At 43.3% G+C, this 20,940-nt stretch overlaps 3 protein-coding genes across 4 annotated transcripts; 2 read left to right on the top strand and 1 right to left on the bottom strand.

The window, feature by feature from the left end:
* Positions 1-1,827: 1,827 nt before the first annotated feature.
* Positions 1,828-15,521, top strand: aebp1b (AE binding protein 1b). Its single transcript, XM_044197181.1, has 22 exons — positions 1,828-2,712; positions 3,816-3,989; positions 4,084-4,146; positions 5,509-5,826; positions 7,198-7,272; positions 7,820-7,885; positions 8,192-8,275; positions 9,482-9,553; positions 9,647-9,756; positions 10,193-10,332; positions 10,427-10,511; positions 10,611-10,755; positions 10,845-10,933; positions 11,360-11,483; positions 11,728-11,924; positions 12,087-12,263; positions 12,517-12,680; positions 12,842-13,257; positions 13,361-13,500; positions 14,102-14,201; positions 14,345-14,511; positions 14,599-15,521. Exons 1-22 carry the CDS (start codon positions 2,463-2,465, stop codon positions 14,992-14,994), a joined length of 3,552 nt encoding a protein of 1,183 aa, XP_044053116.1. The 5' UTR covers positions 1,828-2,462; the 3' UTR covers positions 14,995-15,521.
* On the bottom strand, positions 15,219-19,002 carry pold2 (polymerase (DNA directed), delta 2, regulatory subunit). 2 transcript variants are annotated; one of them, XM_044197183.1, is made up of 11 exons: positions 18,766-19,002; positions 18,312-18,539; positions 18,105-18,226; positions 17,890-18,013; positions 17,642-17,756; positions 17,362-17,560; positions 17,121-17,201; positions 16,517-16,674; positions 16,275-16,402; positions 16,083-16,184; positions 15,219-15,908 (listed from the first exon to the last, which is right to left on the bottom strand). In XM_044197183.1, exons 2-11 carry the CDS (start codon positions 18,535-18,537, stop codon positions 15,748-15,750), a joined length of 1,416 nt encoding a protein of 471 aa, XP_044053118.1. In that variant the 5' UTR covers positions 18,538-18,539; positions 18,766-19,002; the 3' UTR covers positions 15,219-15,747. The 2 variants fall into 2 exon arrangements, with proteins under 2 accessions (XP_044053118.1, XP_044053117.1); XM_044197182.1 differs by having other exon boundaries at positions 18,312-18,544; positions 18,766-18,999.
* Positions 19,003-19,172: 170 nt separating this feature from the next.
* nono (non-POU domain containing, octamer-binding) lies at positions 19,173-20,919 on the top strand. Its single transcript, XM_044197184.1, has one exon. The coding sequence runs from the start codon at positions 19,320-19,322 to the stop codon at positions 20,637-20,639; it is 1,320 nt and encodes a 439-aa protein (XP_044053119.1). The 5' UTR covers positions 19,173-19,319; the 3' UTR covers positions 20,640-20,919.
* The last annotated feature ends 21 nt before the right edge of the window (positions 20,920-20,940 follow it).

Below are 20,940 nucleotides of genomic sequence, written 5' to 3'. Positions count from 1 at the left end.
GCTGTTCAGCAAAAGTTAAGATGACTTTAAAATGCTGCTAGCGACCATACTGTAGGCTACAGGTAAGGTTTTGATTTGCTAACAGTTACCTTAACTACACCCGTTAGTTTGATCTCTTAACAGTGTGTTGTATTTTATAAACATATCATATACATTATATATAAAGTAACTATAGCTGTCAAGTAAATGAAGAGTAAGTATAATATTTGCCTATGAAATGTGGTGAAGCAGTATAAATGGCATAAAATGGAAGTTCCTCAAAATTTTACAGTATTTGAGGAAATACACCTAGTTACATTCCTCAACTTCTTTTGTGTAATGTAAAGAGTCAGTCTTCCAGTTTAGAAACACTCTCCTCTCCATCACTAGGAAAGAGATATTTCTTATCAGGAAGTAGCTGCTCTGGCTTTCTTCTAATCCATGTTTTATGAGTAATTAACTGAAGTGATTCACATATTATTTTCCATGCTTTCATTTGTCTTTTATTACTGAAGGCATTGCCCAGTACAGATTTCTGTCTGTATTGTCAACTAACTTGGGTAAAAAAAAGAAAAAGTATTTTCCAGCATGCTCCCCTGTGCGTGTCTGTATCCTCGCCAGTTGAAAAGGCTGCTGCTTGACCTTACTGTAGTCTGAATTATCTGCTGCATTCTTCTCAGCCTTCGTCACATCCTCCATAGATATGATTGCATGTTGCAATAGTTTTCTTAAACTCAAATCCTCGACAGTCTATTTTCCTTTTAATGTTCCACTGTCCTCACAACGCTGATAATTCAGTGTTTGAACTGAATCATTTTAGCAGGTGTGTGTGTTTGCATGCACTTGGGTGTTTGTGTCTCTGTGTGTGTCTATCTGAAACCCATTCAGAGGAATGCATGGAGGACTGCATTAATGACTTAATAGAACTTCAGCACAGTGTTTTGATAACACTTCTTTATTCTAACATCAGGCATTTCTGTATTATTAACCTCCTGTCATGGAAGACTGTAGGTGATGATGGAGTTTTTTGGAAAAGTGGGGCAAAATTTGAGCTGAGGTCATTGCATTTTGTAGGATTGTCTGCATAAGCGGGGTAACATGGCACCTTTTTCCTCTGACATATTTTGCACTCCAGGTTATTTTCTTCTTCTTTACCTTAATTGTAATGCCTATGAACATGTTTAGAATGTGTTAAAGCACAATCTGATCTTGTTAATAATTTGGACATTTCACTTAAAATGTTGGAATCTCTGTCTAACATCTTCACCTGGAGTTACATTTCATGCCCAATATGGATCTTATCATATTCCTCACTGAGAATAAACAGCTCTGGACTACCAAGGAGGACTAGAAGATGTACCTTGACTAGAGTGGTGGCACAAATATACCACATGTCCAGCATCTGAAGGCCCTGCTCTCCAAACAGTGGACAGAGGAGGAGGAGGAGGGGGATGGGGGGATAGCAAAGAAAACACCAAATCTTTAAAGGTTATAATTCTGTCATCTGCTCAAACAATTCTCCCGTCCTGTGTGCGGGCTCCTCTACGCCCCCTTGCCTACCATAACTTTTTCTCCAGAGAGGAGAAAGCGAACTACGCAACACACTGAGAAAAGAATGACAGAGCACCAGAGAGAGAGAAAGCAAAGATCCATTTCCAATCAAAACAAGTCCTGGACTGAAAGAGACTTTATGTTCTACTCCTGCCTGTTTTCATTATCTTTGAATTCCTCTCTCTCTGATTATAGGTGGTGTTTGGTTTTGTTAACACACACACACACACTTACACACACAATCCCTATCCTCCCCCTTTCTCCTCCTCCTCTTGTTATGGAATTCAATGTCCTAGGAGTCACTCCTCTCTCCTGCTGCTCTGTGGTGAGTCTGCAGTGCTAAAGCTCTCTACCGAGGAATTCAACAGGAGCTGCAGACAAAAGGGAGCTAGCTTCTCTCTCTAACCCAGGAGGTGCCCCGTTGTCTGGGGCCTCACCCGCCCTCTCTCATCCTCCTGCCCCCATCTCCTGTCTGAGCCCTGCACCTGTTCTGACTCGTCAGCCAGGTGAAGAGGATCCTCTGGCCTTACGCTGTGTTTTTCAGCTGACCATAGCTGCGGGGCAATTAGGAACCCAGTCTATTCATTTGACGCAATCCAGTGCTTTGCTCTGTATCTCTCTCTCTGTCTTTCTCTCTATAACCCACCTCCCTTCCCTCCCTGCCTATCCCTATCCCTACCCCCCTCCCACTCCATCTCTGTCTAACCCAGTCTGAGCCTGCTTGACACTGTGGCTGTGGGTACGTGTGGAGCTGCAGAAGTTTCCCTGCTGGAGTTAAAGTGTGGATCACATTGCAAGGACGTAGGGGAAGAAAGGGTGAAAAAGAATTCTTCTGGTGGATAGACAAGATTGGATTGAGCATTGGACAACGGCGATAGAAAAGTACTCCAAACTCCAAACCAAAGGATTCTGCAGTTGGAAGAGCAGCAGGTATGAAAAGCCTGACTGTGGTTGTGTCTGTGGCTCTGCTGGCACTGTGCTGCCTGCTGATCCCCAGAGGAGGGGAGAGTGCTGGGGGGATAGTTTCTCTCCAGCCGACTGAAGGGGAGAGGCAGGCAGGGGATCAGTTGCGAGACAAGTCCCTGGATGACCCAGAAAATGAGCAAGGACTTTCAGTGGACCCACACCCACTGGGAAGCAGCAACAAGTACAAGAGAGACACAGAGGAGGAATCACAGGCAGGTGAGTGGAGAAAATTCTACTTTTAACTATAAAAATAGAGATATGTTACACAGACAAGACGTCAAAGCTGTTCAGGTATGGTGTGAGCTCCAACATGACGTGGAAGAGCAAACACAGACACAAACACTCAACAGGCATGAGAAAGTCCACCTGTCCACTTCTCAGGAATAAACAGGATAGAGGATTTATTTGGCTCACACTAAACAAGAGAAGAAGACATTGAGTAAAGCATCTTCCAGGCAGATTTTTATGAGACTGACCTTCTCCACTGCCTCTGCTGCTGTAACCCTGCGTCATTAATGCTGACTCTGGTGCACAGTCACGCTGGAAGAATGGATATTGAAGACCGACGTTTTTTCTGGAGCTTTCTAACTAAGCTTCAAATGTAATACACGTCAGTCCACACTAGCTCTTTAATGAGTCTCACTGATGGGTTTATGCTTTAGTGGTAAGATGTAGCTGAGGTGATAGTGATACATTTATTGAGTATCTGGACAGATTTTGTGTCATTAAAACTGAATTGTGGTTAATGGAGCACAACTAATGGAAAGAGAGGGAAGTGTTTTCCATGAAAGTGCCTCAGAACTTCAGAGAACCTCAGAGTGAAATACTGATGGACCTCAAGCAACCACTGAAATGCGTCTGGCTGTCTGGATTTTCCCTGGCAGCATTACGTTTTGACATTGCAGGAAAGAAATAATTGCATAATTTAACTCTCACATCACTCATAAATGATACAAACAAAAATAAGAACCAGAATTATATTTGCCTAAGCTTTGAATTTTGCTTCAATACACGATATGAATATGCTTCCATCGGGTTCTGATATTGGCAGATTTTGACCTGCTAAGAACTTGTTGGTTTTTATCACTCAAAAAATGTGTAATGACAGCTGAAGAGGGTTGATTTTAAATTCAGTTCAGGAGATTGACTGAGGACTTGGGCGGGAGAGAATTTAGAAAAAAATATGATAATTTATGCATGAATATTGCTGAGTGATCATGAGTGCTATGTGCTTAATTTGATTCTGACCAAAAGTCATCTAAGTGAGTAGTGAGTAGTTTTGGAAAACCTCTCCTCTCTTCTTTTCCTTGTCTTTCCAGCTATTTCGGGCAGGGTGAGGAGAGCACCAGACGAAGGCAAAAAGAAGAAGAAGGACAAGAAGAAGAACAAAGAGCCAAAGGACCCCAAAGCCACCAAAAAGCCCAAAACTGACAAGAAGGGAAAGAAGAAGGACAGGAAGACAACAACCACAACTCTACCACCAACCACAACAGGTGAGGAGAGATCAGAGCAGTCAGCTAAGTTTGTACTTGAACGACTTGGACTTGAATCAATATTGTTGACCTTGTGTCTGTCTGCTGCATCCAGTGATCCCGACTGAACCGCCCACTGAACCTGAGCCATACACAGACTATCCCTATCCTGATGTTGGTGAGTGACACACACTTAGGGACTGTATGGAAATGAATGGCAGTTTGTAGAGACCCTTCACACTTCACAGCATTATTAATATTTTATTTGGACCCTACCCGTGACATGAAAAAACCTGCAACACCCTAATACCTTGAAATATACTACTGGGTTGGTACAACTCTTTCCACCATTAATAATAGGCAGAGCATGAAGGATTTATAGGGGAACTCCACCCATTTTAAACATCAAAGTCTGTTTACAGGTCTTGGGGAGTACTACTACATATAGAAAAAGGCTGTATAAAGCCTTTTGTGTCTCCAGAGGGAGCAGCGCAAAGTCTGATAAATTGCCGGGTGCGTAGTGAGCTTACCAGACCTCTGTAGCCAGCTCCTCAGCTCTGCTTAACAGCTCGAGACTACATTAGCCGCTAGTAGCATAACACACGCAACTGAACTGTTAGCGGTCTAGTTGCGTTGTGGGTAATGTAGGCGTCATGTTTTGACAAGGAAGAAGAAGAATGCGTGGAATAAAGAAGGCGATATCTCTGGTTCTGCTGCATCAATCCTTTTTTTTAAACTGTCCATCGTAAGTCAGACAATGTTGTAGGAGTGCTACGCTAAATCGGTGGAGTACTCTTTTAAGATGGTGTAGTCTAATTTAAACCGTAATATATTTGTGGAATAATAATAATTTCCCCCATAGCCAACAATGCACAACTTAGAAGTGGAATTAGCAATTTCCAAATGTATGGCAAACATAACAAAGGGGGCTGAAGAGACTAAAGTTTATATGATACATTTGACTGTTTCTTAAACTTATGATACAGAAGAAGCTCACTTTTATGATCCACTGTGCACACTAGACCAGTCATGTGTGACTAGTTGATTCCTTTTTTTTTATTAATCCTGAAAGGGAATGCTGAAATATAAATTTGAATAAATAAATCCCCACAATTTCCTTCTGTGCTCACACCACCATTAGCCCATCAACAGGAAACATTATCTGTTTAAATAACAATTCAGTAATTGAAATTAGGAGTGTTTTTTTAAAACTAACTACTAAAACTAGCTAACTAAAAGAAACTATTATTCAGCTGTCATATTCATACTTTCCTGAAAACCTGTCTGGAAAGGCAATTTTGTTCCAACAAGCACAGAAAAGAACAACCACATTTTATTCCTGCTTGCTTCCGTCTGCTTCCAACAATAGTTGCTGTATCATATTTCTAAGAAAGTGTTGTAGTTTTGCATATTTCAGTCACATCGTTTAAAGACAAAAGCAGTGTAAAATAAAAATATCTTTACATATAAACTAGAGAACCATGCAAAATAGACATCTGAGCCCGCCATCAGCCAGCCTTTCGATCTGTTTCTCTGTTAGACAATGATTACTGGACACCGGAAGAGGACTACTGGGAGGCCGAGCACACACCATCCAGCCCTCAGCCCAAGACTCAGAGGCCGGAGGAGGAAGTCCCAGTTGTTCCAGTAACAGACGCCTACGATGACTACTGGAAACCAGATGAGAAAGAGTCGTCCACTCTAGAGCCTGACTACTGGACAACAGACCAGAAAGAACCATACGCTCCCGTGACTGATAACGATGACAGCTACTGGAAAGAGGTGGACCCGACGGCCCCTGCCCCTGAGGTTGATGGGAAGGCTGGAACAGATGACACCGATTACTGGGACGCCACATGTATGTCTGATTCTTTGTTTCTCTCAGCTTTGTTTTGACTGAGGATGTTTGTGGGGTGAGAGTTTATCAAACATAATAAGATGAGATGTAACTATAATCCTTGGGACCATTATTGTTGCAGTGATCATTGGGATTCATTCATTCTTTTTAGATAACTTCAAAGTTTTAAAGTAGACAAATTTAAGGAATTAAGTTTAAGAAATTAAGTTATGTACAACTATTTAGTTATATTGCCAAAAATTGTTTAACTTCCAAGTGCATTTATTTTTCAATAACAGTTTCAGGTTTGATTCATGTACCACACTGCCTCATCACAACTGTTTTTACTGTGTTGCTAACAGCCACAGCCGAACATGGAGCAGTGAATCCTGGTTTGAAGTCTGTGGCTGAAATGTGTTTCAAAGAAAGAATGCAGTTAGTGGTTAAAGGGGATCTCCATCATGGACAACGTTGTTTTAATTTTGATCAGTGAGAAGTCCACGTGACTCATCTGAGACGCTTGTAGAAACAGAAAATTTTATGCGTTCAGGGAATGATCAGTTGGACATTCATTGGCTCCACAACTAAAGAACACAAGTTAACAGAACTTTTCTCTCTTTGTGATGAGTCACAGCTAAAGATTTGAAGGCAATATGACTCACTCACTGTTGTTGAAGCAACAGACTGACTTGGTTTGTTGCCACAACTGAAAATCTTAGGTTAAATAGTGATCTAAGTCTGAACAACTTGTAATTCAGAATATAAATTGCCATTTTTACAGTGAAAAGAATTAAGTCTTTACGTCATGGTGGGAAATCCTCTGAAACAATATTTAGACCAAGGGACAGTTAAACTATGCAAGGATAATACGGTTTTATTGCAAGTTTCAGTCTGTTGCAACAGAGGAATATTCATCGGCATCCATTGGCTGAGATTTAATACAAGATCTTCCAAATTCAGCCCACTGATAATCACAACACATTTTTCTTCCCTTTTCAAATAAAGCTGAATAACTAATACCTGGTACAATTATCCTTTAGGATTTAATTTACAGGCTTCATGCCGAAAACTTTGATCATTGCTATCTGTTCCAGCCTCTGTCCACCTGAAGTCAGCAGTGACTGAATTAGTTTTTCCACAGGATCAGATGTTGGAAACAGTGTGTCATGTGGCTCTGTGACACTCATCTAGACCGGACGGACATGTTCTCATTACTATTTCCAGCATACTGTACCATACTTCTGCTTTTCCAACATTTCCGCTGATTCACTCACACTCACCCGTCCTGCCTTTTCTGTTACTTTCTCCTGTTTCTCAGTCTGCTTCTGACACTTAAATAATCCCTCTGACCTTTTACATTTTTTATTATGTGGTATTTTTCCGCTCCTGCAGTTGAGGTGCCAGATAATCTTCCATTCCCTGATGGTAAAGAGGTCAGCCCTGAAATCAAAGTAGAAACTCTACCAGGTAACTGCTGTCGCTCAAACTCGTTAGAAATCCAATTAACATCCATCAATCAATATGTCAAATGTTCAATTAGGCAGTTAACTAGTAAGAAATCTTGTAAGACTTGTGATGTGCATGAAACCATTCCATCTGTGCCTTTGGGCTGGGAGCAGAGGAGAAATCATAAGCAATTCAACACATGGGAATAACATTAAAGTGAGTCTGTGAGCTAACCTGCCCTACTTTTCAGACAGGAGTGGGTGGGTTTGCTTGGTTCCACAGACAAACTTTCCTTAGTTTTGTTGTGGACAAGAAAAAAACCCTGTCATCAGATCACAGCTCTGTTATGATTCTTGTAAATGTAAATTAAAGATTTAACAACTCAATTACATAGTAGGCGTCGCTGTGGCATCCAAATAGTTGTGGCTGAATAAATCAGGGCTGTACTAACCTGTAAAACTTTGCAGATTAAACCATGTAATCTCATAAAATCTCACTTACAATGTAGCGGTGCCTCAGTGATTGAACGAGTTGTCTGATGTGATGTTTGGTCTTTTTTTTTTCTCAGAGGAGCCCACAGCCACTCCTCCCTATGAGGAGACGTGGTATGATGATTACGACGAATACGGAATGAGTATGCACGCACACACACACACACACACACACACACACACACAACTGAAACATATCCATACACAAATGTTTTGTATTAGATCCAGTAGTTAAGCTGCAGTGAGACTTTCTGCCAACAAAGCAGACAGCAAGGAAAATGGATAAACAGGTCAATAACTTTCCAGATCCTTTGTGACCTTTTTACTGTTTATTGTTCCTAATGGCTTGCAAAAACCCAGAAAGGCATGCGTATACACTGCTGTGCATGGGGCTGGTGTATTTATAGGTATTTCGATAAAATTATCTTTGATTTTCTTATTTTCTGCAGGGAGGAAAGAAGATGAGACAGACGAAAACTGGATGGAGAAGGAGAGAGAGAGAGCAGAAAAAGAAAGAGAGAGGGAAGAGAGAGGTAAGAAAACCCCAGATGTGGATATGTTTTTTTTTTTGTTTTTTTTTTTTTACATAACACCACTCTGCACAGTCATGTCAGACTACATACAATACTGTAGTTGCCAAAGCAAAGAACATGGCCTGTGCCCTAGGTTCAAAAGGACTAACAGATAAGAGCTCTAAGGCGTTCACTCCCTTGGATCAGATTTTTGTTATAAGAGAATGCAGATGTGAGTTCCCACCGTGCTAATGTCAGTGGGCCTTTGGTACTCGCTTTAACTTGCACGGCAGGGACAAGAGTCCATCCTTCCAGAACAAAATGGACATTATCCAAAAAAGTTCAGAAATCTCTTGTGAGCTGGACTGAAGCAAAGAGCGTGACAGGGGGAGGTCAACTGAGAATGATCTGCATGCAGCAGATTAGTGTGAGTGATAAAGAAAAGAGACAACAAGGGAGAATTAGCAGGCGCAGGGTGTTGTAACACAGGGCTCTAAAGTATTCACATCACATTCAGCCCTTTTTCGCCACGTGTCTGCTGTGTGTAGTGAGGTTAGCTGGTGGTTAAGGTGAGCCTGGTGTTATATGATATATAACACTGTCAGGACTGGTGTCAATAGGGCACTTCCTGTGTGCGTGGTTCACTGCTATCTGGATTTGAGGTGAAAAGCATTTTCAGATAACTTTGGGCATAAGTTCAGAAGTTTCTGAGGCACTCATCTGTAACGCAGAGACACAAAAGCAGATGTGTGTCTGCACCTACACACATCAGTGTGTTTCAATGGGTGCATGTGTTTGTCCACTTGTGCATGTGTGCACGGTAGGTGAGTGAACTTACACAATGTTTCACATTCCCACTATGTGTCAGCCACACTACCAGCGATAAACAACAGTATGTCAATGTGCCATATAGTTCAGCGTGTTAGAATATGAATAATGATGATGATAGATGGGATTCAGCAGTCTTTTTCAATAATAAACTCTCTGGGTCAGGATGATCCAAGTTTGATCAGAGCACACTTGTACTGGGAGGGAAATCACAACGTCTGGATTGTTTTTTCACCACACTCCAGCCCTCCAGGTCCTCTTGGGGGTTTCTGGCACATAAAATGTGCAAAATAATGATGAGTTCCTTGATAATTTCTGGGCAGAGAGAAAGAGAGAAAATATTCAGCTAAGACAGTGCAATTTATTTGGCATTAAGACTGTTTTTCTGACCTCTGTCAGAGAGAACGCAGAAGCTGAAGGAGGCAGAGGAGCGGGCCAGGAACAGACCACGTGTGTTCATAGAGCCAAAAAGTAAGTAAACGATGTTCATATCTGGAAAACATTGCATAAGCTCTGCTAATACAATTAATTTGATTTTCTCTGTTGTGTCTGCGTACGTGGCAGAGTGTCCTCCCCTGGGGATGGAGTCCCATAAGATCGAGCCAGACCAGCTTTCAGCCTCATCTGTGTCTCAGTATAGTTTTGCACCTCAGAGGGCACGCCTCAACATGCAGGTACACAACAATCAGAGCAGGACTGCTGTGGTCTGACATCTTACATACACTACAGCTATCACTTACATACTGCCAGGCCTTGAAATAAACACCAGCTTCAAGACACATGTTGCAAAATACTGTTATTGTTGAGTCTGTCACTTCCATTAACTGCTTTGGCAGTTTATGTTCGGCAATCTTTATAGTCTAAGAATCTTTTTAGCAGCTAAGTAATTAAATCAGCTGATACATGTCTCAGCTTGCCACTGCTGATTTTAATTCAAAAGCTCATTTGAACAATAAACTCAATGTGCAGAGTATGAGTTTAATGACTTGCATGGCAGTACATGATAAGCTGATATTTGCTTTGAATTTGCACACAAGTAAATGTGTGAGCTCAAAATGTCACTAAGTCAAAGGGCCCAGCAGCATGTGTTCTGGCCTCTGTGGTTCCCAGGGCTCAGATGATGAAGATAACGTGAGAGGTGGAGCCTGGTGTGCAAACTCAGAGGACAGAATCCACTGGTTTGAGATAGATGCTCGCAGGGAGACAGAGTTCACCGGAGTCATAACACAAGGACGAGACTCCTTCACTGAGTGAGACACAAACACACACAAACACACACAAATGAATACACTGCGTTTTCCATTTCTAAATTCACCATGTTGCCCACAAATTGTCTTGTTTCAGGAGTGACTACGTGTCGTCCTACTTCCTGGCTTTCAGCAATGACAGCAGAGAATGGACCACCATCCATGATGGATACGCTGATTGGGTGAGTTCACCTAAAATGATGTCACTTCCTTGGGCACCATGTATGATGTGTACCTCCTCTCTCCCTGACTCACTATTCTCCCGCTTCTCTTTCATCCAGTTGTTCTTTGGAAATAGTGATAAGGACACTCCAGTGATGAACCAGTTTGCAGAGCCTGTGCTGGCCCGCTACATCCGAATCATCCCTCAGAGCTGGAATGGCTCTCTGTGTATGAGGCTGGAGGTCCTAGGCTGCCCCCTGCCTGGTGAGCCTCACACACTTTAACACACTTATACATGGACATACTGAAACACACAAAATTAATAATACATTTTGTTCATTTTTGTTTCACAGACCCAGTTGATGTTCAGTACAGGCAAAATGAAGTGACTCCAGTAGATTACTTGGAGTTCAAACATCACAGCTACTCAGAGATGGTGGCAGTGAGTATCCTCACATACGGCCCCTGCAACGTCCGCTGGCTGACTGAATTCCACAGGAAATCCTCAGTTATTTCCCCAAAGACTAAAACAAAATAATTTCCCAGGAACAATTAAACATTGAACCAGGAGGACAACATAACCTGTCCACACTATCGCAATGCTCATCATGAACAGCGGCCACAATTTTCACAACTTTTAAGAGCTCTATTGGTGATTTTTAGTGCTCTCTCAATGGCATAGATAAATCTGATTCACCTATTGTTAACTGAATAAGCTGCAGGTATGTTTAGTTGCTGACATATCTGTGAAAAAGGTCTGATGTTGATGGTTTGAATAGTAACCTACAGCTGTTTCATAAATAATGTGTAAACATAATCATATACAATACTTTGCACACTGACTGTTTCCATTGTCTCACGTGTTCAGCTCATGAAGTCAGTGAATGACGAGTGTCCCAACATCACCAGCATCTACAGCCTGGGCCGCAGCTCCAAGGGACTGGAAATCATGGCCATGGTCATCTCTGGCAACCCCACAGAGCATGAAATAGGTGGGAATGTGTTTGTGCGAACATGAAACAGGCAGATAGAACTGTTTTAACAATTAAATAGCTTATATTGCTATGTATTTCACTATGCGCTATCTATACCAAAATAAAATCCTAAAAGCATGTTTTCATTCCAAGCTGATGGCACCACCGATGATTCCTGTAAATCCTAATAAACACCACGTGGAAGTCAGCAGATTATGGTTAATGGACAAACAACTACAGTCTTGTCCGGTTGTCTCTGCAGGTGAGCCAGAGTTGCGCTTCACAGCTGGTCTCCACGGAAACGAGGCACTGGGTCGGGAGATGATCCTGCTTCTCATGCAGTACCTGTGCAAAGAGTACAAAGACAGAAACCCCAGAGCCCAACAGCTGGTAGAGGGAATACGCATCCACCTAGTGCCCTCGCTCAACCCTGACGGACACGAGAAAGCTTTTGCAGTGGTCAGTGATTCCGATCATTAAAAATCCTGTTTCTACCTAACTGGCAAACAGAAAAGAAAAAAAGAGAGATACAAGCAGGGAATGCAAGTGATTCATGCTGTGGTGTGTTAGTGGTCTGGGGTGACTTGGCTCTGCGTCACTTATCCAAATACTCCTCCGCAGGGATCAGAGCTGAGTGGATGGACCACCGGACACTTCACTGAGGACGGCTTTGACATCTTCCAGAACTTCCCCGACCTGAACAATATCCTGTGGGATGCTGAAGATAAGGGCATGGTGCCCAAACTCACCCCCAATCACCATGTACCCATACCAGACAACTTAGAGAGCAACAGCTCGGTAAGGAGGAGAGTGCTGTTGTCTTATAACCAGCTAATCATAAATGGTGAGGACAGAAGACCTCCAGTTAAGGGTTGTTGTAAGGCAACTGGTCACCAATTTCCAGATAACTTTACAATGTATGTAAAAGACCTTTGTACTCTTATAAAGGAGGCTGTGGCCTACTCGGTAAACAAAAATGAGGATATACTGTGCTTACATGGGTGTTCCCTCCACTATGTGTGTGATCCTGATCTTCCTGTTTTCGTTCCAGATTGCTGTGGAAACCAGGGCCATAATCTCCTGGATGAAAAGCCATCCATTTGTGTTGGGTGCAAACTTCCAGGGCGGGGAGACAGTTGTGGCCTATCCTTATGACAGCTTACGTCTCGACAAGCCTACCAAGAGCCAGAAACCCCACAGCCGCAAGAAGAGACAGTATGACTTGTACTCTCCTTTTTCCGCTGTGTTCTGTTGTTGTTTCCCTGCTTTACACTATTTATTTCTTAAACTCTCATTTCCTTTCCTCCTGCATAGCTCTTTGTGAACCACTCAGTTACAATCATGTTAAATAGTTCAACTAGAATCATTTCTTACAGGTATGAGGAAGAAGGTTTTGATGTGACCGAGTGGGGAAGGGGCTACCATGAGGAGCCAGAGGAAGAGTGGAGAGGAAGGGGATACGCAGAGCCAGAGGAGGAGTGGAGGGGCCACGGCTATGACCATGGTTATGACCATGGCTATGACCATGGCTACGACCACAGTTACAACCAAGGTCACGGCCACAGAGAGGAGGAAGAGGATGATAGAGGAAGAAGCGCCGGTTACCAGTACGCTGAGTCTGAGGATGAGCCTCGGGTGATTGCTGACGAGTCCCTCTTCAGGTGGCTAGCTGTCTCCTACGCCTCCACACACCTGACCATGACACACAACTACCGCGGCTCCTGCCATGGAGACACTGCTACAGGGGGGCACGGCCTCGTCAACCGGGCCAAATGGAAGCCAATCACAGGAAGTAAGCGGAGGCCAGTAGGTTGCATGTATTTATACACACCCTGGTGGGCAATATGTGCAGTGCAGGCTCTGAGGTTAATGTGTGTTTGTTCACCCCATTCTAGGTATGAATGATTTCAGCTACCTACACACCAACTGTTTTGAGTTGTCCATATTCCTGGGATGTGATAAGTTCCCTCATCAGAGTGAGCTGGCGTCTGAGTGGGAGAAGAACAGAGAAGCAATGCTCATCTTCATGGAACAGGTCAGTCAGACAGACTCACGCTCACACAGCATGTGACATACAATATCCTGACTGCTTTAGTCTCTGTACTCTAACCTGACTCTTGACTCTTCCTTAAGCTCCACTGCCAGGTTGACATTTTTGGCTTTAGTGAAATATCTCAACTACTGGACGGATTACCATGAAATTTGGTACAAATATCAGTGGTCCCCAAAGGATGAATTCTTGACTTTTCCCCTGACTTTTCATCCAGCGACATCATCAGCTCAAAATGTTACTTTCTCCAGTACTCTGGTTTATGACTAAATACCTGCAAAACAAAAGGCATTCCCATCAGCCTTAGCTGTACTTTGTGTTTAGTGCTAATTAGCAAATGTTAGCATGCTAAACTAAGGTGGTCAACATTCTACCTGCTAAACATCAACATATTAACATTGTCATTGTGAGCATGTTAGCATTTAGCTTCAAGCACTGCTTTGCCTAAGTACAGCCTCACAGAGCTGCTAGCATGGCTATAGACTCCTCAAAAAACAGGTACATTAAAATGGTTCTAGATCATGGTAACAAGAGAACTTGCAGCTAGTTACGTTCCTCCCCTTAAACTATTCCCCTCTCTATCTAGGTGCATCGTGGCATCAGGGGCATTGTGAAGGACCAGCAGGGGAACCCCATTGCAAATGCCACTGTGTCTGTAGAGGGGATAAACCATGATGTCACTACAGGTCTGGTGAAAGACTGCTCTCTTTCCATCTCATCCATCTTGAGTCTTATATGTCATTATATGTTTTAACTCAGGTGTTTTGAAATACAATATAGCACCCTCTGTGCTTAAAACAAAATGTCTGTCCACTCTTTGTCATTGTAGCACCAACAGGGGACTACTGGCGGCTGCTTAACCCGGGGGAGTACCGTGTGACAGCTCGAGCTGAGGGCTTCTCCCCTGTGACCAAACTCTGTGTGGTGGGTTACCAGTCAGGAGCAACCGCCTGCAGCTTCAACCTAGCCAAGTCCAACTGGGACCGCATTAAACAGGTAAGGCACTGCCACCCTGAACTGAACACACCCTCAATACTTGTCTGTCTAGTAATCAATAAAGTGACCTTCTTAATTTCTCTGCAGATCATGGCCCTTCATGGCAACAAGCCAATTCGACTCAGCTATAGCAACACCAGAGTACAGTACCCTGCAGTTGTTAACAGCAACAGACGTGTGGTTTATGGCAGCGAGCATTCACAGAATTCACAAATCAGCGCTGACAGGCAGAGGAGGCTCAGGATAGCCCATATCCGTCGCCTTCGGCAACAGAGAATGAAGTTAAGATCGACAACAACGACAACGACAACAACAACAACAACGACGCTACCCCCGACAACAACTACAATTCCCACAATGCCAGAGACCACCACATCCTGGTATGACTCGTGGTTCATAGAGGAGGGACAGACCTCGACACCTGGCGGTTTCACAGACTCCATCCTGGATTATAACTACGAGTACAAGATTGATGACTATTAAACCAAACACACACAATTCAGTAAACATGCAACCATCCTCTCATTCTTGAAGTTCTCATTGCCATGTTGAACTTCGAGCGGGTTAATAGAGAATCAAACGAGGAATCCTGTCTTACAACATATAAGCAATATTAACTATATTAATTGTATAAAGACAGAGTATCTATTACTTAACAAATTGACCCTGTTGAGTAATGGTATTTCAGTTTGACAGTTCACACTGCATTGTTCTGACTTGTTATTCTTTTTTTTCTTCATGAAAAGATTTTTTATTGTGGATGCACATTAACAAAGGTCATGACTTTTTAAAAAAAATTTTTTTTTTACTTCACCAGAGTTGAATTATTTACAGTTTCATTCATAAATGGCAGAAATTTTTTTTTACAGTATGAACAGTCACTAATGGTTTAAAAGGTATTTGTTCAAAGTCAGTAACTGAGAGTCAGAGGAGGGAGAGAGTCTTCTGTCATGTTTCCTCAGACACAGCTGGGGTAGTCATTTTTCAAATAAAGGCTTGTTAATACACAACGCTTGTCTTCTCTCTCTCTTTTTTTTTTTTTACACCTTTGTGAACGCTGATTTCTGGTTAACAGCAGTTCATTGACCTTTATAATACTGGACAGCATCAGTGTAGCAAGGACTGTAATTCTTGACCCAATGCTGATGTGAATAGTCTGTGCTCAGGAGAAATTAGTCTGAATATGCGTCAATAGTGTCCGAGAAGCGTCAGCATGTTGTATGTGGATATGGACCCTCAGTGGCTGATGTTCATCTCACTTTCCTCATCGTCGTCAGCGGAGAAGGCCGAGAAGCTGATTGGCTCACATTCAAGAGTACGTAAATTGACCAGGCATGCTGTTTGAGTGCTGCTGAACTCTGGAATAGTAACCAAAAGGACTTCCTGGCCATCAGGACCTGGCAGGAAGAGAAGAAGAAGAAAAATATTGGTAAGGAGGAAAATACTTCAAATGTAATAACATGGTCAAAATAATGTAAATATTTTGTCTATTTGGAGTATAAAGAAAGACCATAGTGATCATTCAAGAAGTTTCTTATGTGTACATGTACACATAGACATCACACACTGACCTTTAATAAGCTTGGACTCAAAGGTTGGGGCGTTGCCGCTGAAATAAACGTGGGGACACTCTTCCAAGATGAAAGGGTCTTCTTGGTAAAATGGGTAACAACCTGACAAAATGTACAGAAAAACTGTGAATAAGTTGAACCGACAACGAGATAAGGTTTGTGTTTTATTCTGCATCAACTTGTCTGACTAACCCAGTGTATCAGGTGCTGTAGGGGCCAGGTGTCTGAGTCGCAGCGTTTCCTCCAGTATTTCCAGGTGACTGTCCAAGCTGCTGTACTTCTGTATGTCACAGACATTCTGGCCTGATGTGCCCAGGAACCTTGGTGGAAACATTCACACACACAAACACAGGGCCTTAAACATCAGCACACTTGCTTTGGATTCAAGGCTAAATGCAAGACGAAAGATAGTGACTGTGTATGATATTGCTTACCTCACTCCATCAATCTTAGCTAGGTATGGATTGGAGGCCAACTGTAGTGTGGGATACACTGAGGACAAGGGGAACATACAACGGTGGAGAGGCTGCTGTGGAAGGGTATAGTTGGTGGGATCATACTGGCCCGGCATTACATCCACTGGAACTGAGGCCTAGAACAGCAGGAGACAATATTATTGGTTCATAATGATTTTCCTTCCACTTTTGTCAAGCCATCTTTGGTCACAGGCATTAATTATTTCTAATGCTTATGATCTAGGAACGTTTTTAGTATACAAGAGAGTTCATTTTCTCAACACTAACTCGTTTTAAGTCACTCTGGAGTGGGTGATATGGATAAAATCCTCTATCACCCTGTATGTAATTGTATATTGATGTATCACGATTGACTACATTATCTGGAACATCTATTAAGAAACTGTTTTCGGATTCTATAATCAGACAGGAATAATACAACCAGATATATTTAAAAGATAGCCACCACAGTGTAAACAATATGGCAAAATCTCTAACGGTATACAAGTGTATATCAACTCACAGTATATGTTGCACAAAATAAAACATGCATATGCATGCATAGAGGGGGAGGCAGACTCACCACCAGCTGAAGCAGCAACTCATCCAGCAGACGAATGGCCTCCACGCTGCCAGCCTGAGTCTTCTTGGTGAGGTACTTGGCCTTGACACACAAAGAGGGTAAAACAGGTATTTGAATGTTTTCAAGTGAACCAGTTCATGTTTAGCATATTTTCTGAAAGAGTAAAACTAATACTAGATACTAGAGATACTAGAGATATATGTAAATAAATGTTTGTCAAGTTAAAACCAGTTCCAGTTACCTTTGTTGATGCGTCCTTGTCCTGGGTGCTTTGGCTCAGGAGGTTTCCAGCCAGTAGGACCCTGGAAATTGTCGCTGCCCCGCTCTGCTCCCCTTGGTCACCGAGCTGACCGGTTACCATGTCAACCAGCAACTGTAGCCCCAGCATGCTGTCGGCATGACTACTGCCAAAACCAAGTCCTGAGGCCAGGAGCACAAACCTGAATGACGACAGACAACGGCATTAGAATCTATTGTCACGAAAGGCTGGGATTTAAGCTGTGTATGTTATGTGTGTTTACCTGTCAGAGCTTAGTGCAGATCTTGGTGTCTGTAGAGGGAGGTCAGCCATGCAAAACTCCTCAACTGTGAACTTCCCATCGTTCCTCTCTGCTCCATATATTGCAATAACACTACCTGAAAGAGAAAGAGAAGAGATGCCATGACATACAAGAGACACAGCTGTATTTGAGTGATGCGACACTGCGATCCTTTAATGATGTGATAGTGATATCCTTCAAAGTGTCTTGACCTCAAGAAAAATCCTGACCTGTGACACACTTGTCTCTGTCAATATTTCCCTCCAGTTTGATCCTTTGTAGCTCATCCTCCAGAATCAGCTCATCTGCTTCACTGGTGTATTTGGCTCGTGCAGGCTGGGGCAGCAGGTTGTGCTGAAGGAGAGAAGAAGAGGCACATACATGACACCTGCAGCTGATTTCATTTTGTCCCGGATCAGCTGGTGAATTTAGCATGACTGCCGACCTCATCACTGATTTCTCTCAGAATAGATGGCTGCAAGTCCATACGCTTGAACAAGGTTCCCACAATGCAACACTGCTCCCCTGTCTGAAGATCACACAGCTTCCTGATAAGCACATCTGATCCTGGCAGAGACAGATTAGAAAATGCATTGAAATGTAACAAAATCAGTTGCTTTAGAGTCCCTGATGTAGGTAAAAGTGAGCTTACCCCACTTTTGCTGGGCTCTCTCTGATAGCAAGGGCCTCATCTGCATGAGTCGTGCTGCGTAAATATGAGCATACTGACGACTGAAACTTCTCTCCCCGACTTTGTAGCGCTCGGAGCAGGGACTGTAGGCCAGCGACATCCTCTCAAACACTGGCCCCTGGTCCTCGGAGGTAGGGCGGCAGAGCAGAGAGAAGCCCGCCTTCTGAGCGCTCAGGTCGGAGAACATGACTGTCCTGAAGCAGAGGCACAATTTACTACAAACGTATCTACTTTGTTAAATACACACTTAATGACTGCCGTACACGTTGATAAAGTGGTTTTAACAGGCTAACAAGTTAAGGGTTTTGATTAACTTAGCATTAATGACAGCTAGTATTAACGTTACTGTCTGGTCTTCCAAAACATGTCGACTTTTTTGAGCATATCGCTAATGTAACATATGTAACGACCTTACCTTAGAATAGGGAATGTCGAGCTTCAGCTATTACCTGTCTTTAATCAGGTATTAAGTTATATTTTCCGATATCACTTATTTTATTCCTTGTCAGCGACCAAAAGAAACAATTCCCGCGAAATCACCAGCTCAACGTCATTAAGTTAGTTTTTTCAAGGCGAACGCGAATTCTCGCGAGAGACTGCGCAGAGAGCAAGAAAACATAGGATATTAGACTAACACAAAAACGTAACGTACCTTAAACCTTAACGAAAATGACCTACATCAGCATTAGCAAAGTGTGTGTGTGTGTGTGTGTGGGGGGGGGGGGGGATACCGAGCATATACAGTATAATATTTTACAAAAGCTAAAACCGGTCTTTTTTATTTTTCTCGCACTGTCGCACAGAGTTGACGTCACGATTTATATAGATACGTCGCACTGAAATTAGGTCACAATAGCGTCGCGGCAGCACGCAGCCTCGCCATTTTTGCAGCTCTTTGTACGCCACTATCTGTTAAGAGTTTGCTCTTTTTATCAAGACATTCGTCGACTCGGGTTTTAGTTACACAAAATGCAAGGAAACAGAGGTCCCCAGATGAACCACGGCCCCAACCGCCCGGGAGACCAGAAAAAACCCGGAGGTACAAACACCAACGGCCAGCAGCCTGAGCACAGCGAGCAGACGAATCCCAATGAGGCCTTAACCCTGGATCTGCAGAGCTTCAGGAAGCCCGGGGAGAAAACCTTCACCCAGCGCAGCAGGCTGTTTGTAGGAAACCTACCAACCGGAGTTACCGAGGAGGATCTCGAGAAGCTGTTCGCCAAGTACGGCAAGGCCAATGAGATCTTTATCAACAAGGAAAGAGGCTTCGGCTTCATCCGGCTGGAGACCAGAATCATAGCAGAGATCGCCAGAGCCGAGCTCGATGATACACCGTTCAGAGGCAGGCCCATACGGGTGAGGTTTGCAACACACGGTGCTGCTTTAACTGTGAAAAATTTGCCAGATTTTGTGTCCAACGAGCTGCTGGAGGAGGCCTTCGCTGTGTTTGGTCAGATAGAAAGAGCTGTGGTCATAGTGGATGACCGAGGGAGGCCCACGGGAAAGGGGATAGTGGAGTACACCTCAAAGCCAGCTGCAAGAAAGGCTTTGGATAAGTGTGGTGATGGTGCTTATCTTCTCACAGCTTTTCCTCGACCTATTACAGTGGAACCTATGGAACAGTTTGATGAAGAGGAGGGACTGTCAGAAAAGCTCATAAACAAAAACCAGCAGTTTCACAAAGAGCGTGAGCAGCCACCACGATTTGCTCAGCCGGGCTCCTTTGAGTATGAGTATGCCATGCGTTGGAAAGCCCTGATGGAGATGGAGAAGCAGCAGTATGAAATGGTGGACCGCAACATGAAGGAGGCTCAGGAGAAGCTGGAGGCTGAGATGGAGGCTGCCAGACACGAGCATCAGGTGATGCTGATGAGGCAGGACCTGCTGAGGCGGCAGGAAGAGCTGCGCAGGATGGAGGAGCTCCACAGTCAGGAGGTGCAGAAGAGGAAACAGGCTGAGCTCCGGCAGGAGGAGGAACGCCGGAGGAGAGAGGAGGAGATGAGGATGCGCAATGAGGAGATGATGAAGAGGCAGCAGGAGGGTTTCAGAGGCAACTTCTCTGAAAATAGGGAGCAAGACATGAGGATGCACATGGGCAACCATGGGATGAACAGAAACTCACTGGGTGGCAATTCTGGTCCTGCTGGTACTCCCGGCTTGGCTGCTGAGAATGCTCCAATGATGCCAGGGCCAGGAAACAACAACATGCCCGGAGGAGGCCAGGGTGGCTTCCCCAGAGGCCTCCCTGGTCCTGGAGACTATGGACCTAACAAGCAACGCAGATTTTGAATCACATGTCTTTCTTTTCCCTTTTCATACTCACTGTGTATTTTAAAGTTCAGGTAGTCGGTGTTACTTTTTGAACTTTAAAAACTGTTGCATGTCTTTTTTTTTACTTTTTATTTGTACTTTTGAGTTATGTTTTAGTACTAAAATGTCATAATTCTCCAAATGAGCCATGTGTTTTACTTTACTTTTCACCTTTAATGTATTTTTTATAGGGATAGAAAATGTTTTTGTCCTGGACATGTTGACTTTTTTCTGGAATAAATTCACAATTCCCTAAAAATTTTGTTTTGACATTTAAGAT

Source organism: Siniperca chuatsi, linkage group LG5 (assembly GCF_020085105.1).
Source record: "Siniperca chuatsi isolate FFG_IHB_CAS linkage group LG5, ASM2008510v1, whole genome shotgun sequence".
Classification (NCBI taxonomy): Eukaryota; Metazoa; Chordata; class Actinopteri; order Centrarchiformes; family Sinipercidae; genus Siniperca; species Siniperca chuatsi.
This window is presented reverse-complemented; position numbering and strand designations above follow the sequence as displayed.

Bases quoted from the DNA above. Each gene is read 5' to 3' on its own strand.
- aebp1b (XM_044197181.1), top strand. From the start codon at position 2,463: ATGAAAAGCCTGACTGTGGTTGTGTCTGTGGCTCTGCTGGCACTGTGC. The intron at 10,756-10,844 runs GTGAGCCTCACA...TTTGTTTCACAG, and splicing joins CCTAGGCTGCCCCCTGCCTG to ACCCAGTTGATGTTCAGTAC. The intron at 13,258-13,360 runs GTAAGCGGAGGC...ACCCCATTCTAG, and splicing joins ATGGAAGCCAATCACAGGAA to GTATGAATGATTTCAGCTAC.
- pold2 (XM_044197183.1), bottom strand. From the start codon at position 18,537: ATGTTCTCCGACCTGAGCGCTCAGAAGGCGGGCTTCTCTCTGCTCTGC. The intron at 18,227-18,311 runs GTAAGCTCACTT...TGTCTCTGCCAG, and splicing joins GAGAGCCCAGCAAAAGTGGG to GATCAGATGTGCTTATCAGG. The intron at 17,757-17,889 runs GTCAGGATTTTT...TTTCTCTTTCAG, and splicing joins CAGAGACAAGTGTGTCACAG to GTAGTGTTATTGCAATATAT.
- nono (XM_044197184.1), top strand. From the start codon at position 19,320: ATGCAAGGAAACAGAGGTCCCCAGATGAACCACGGCCCCAACCGCCCG.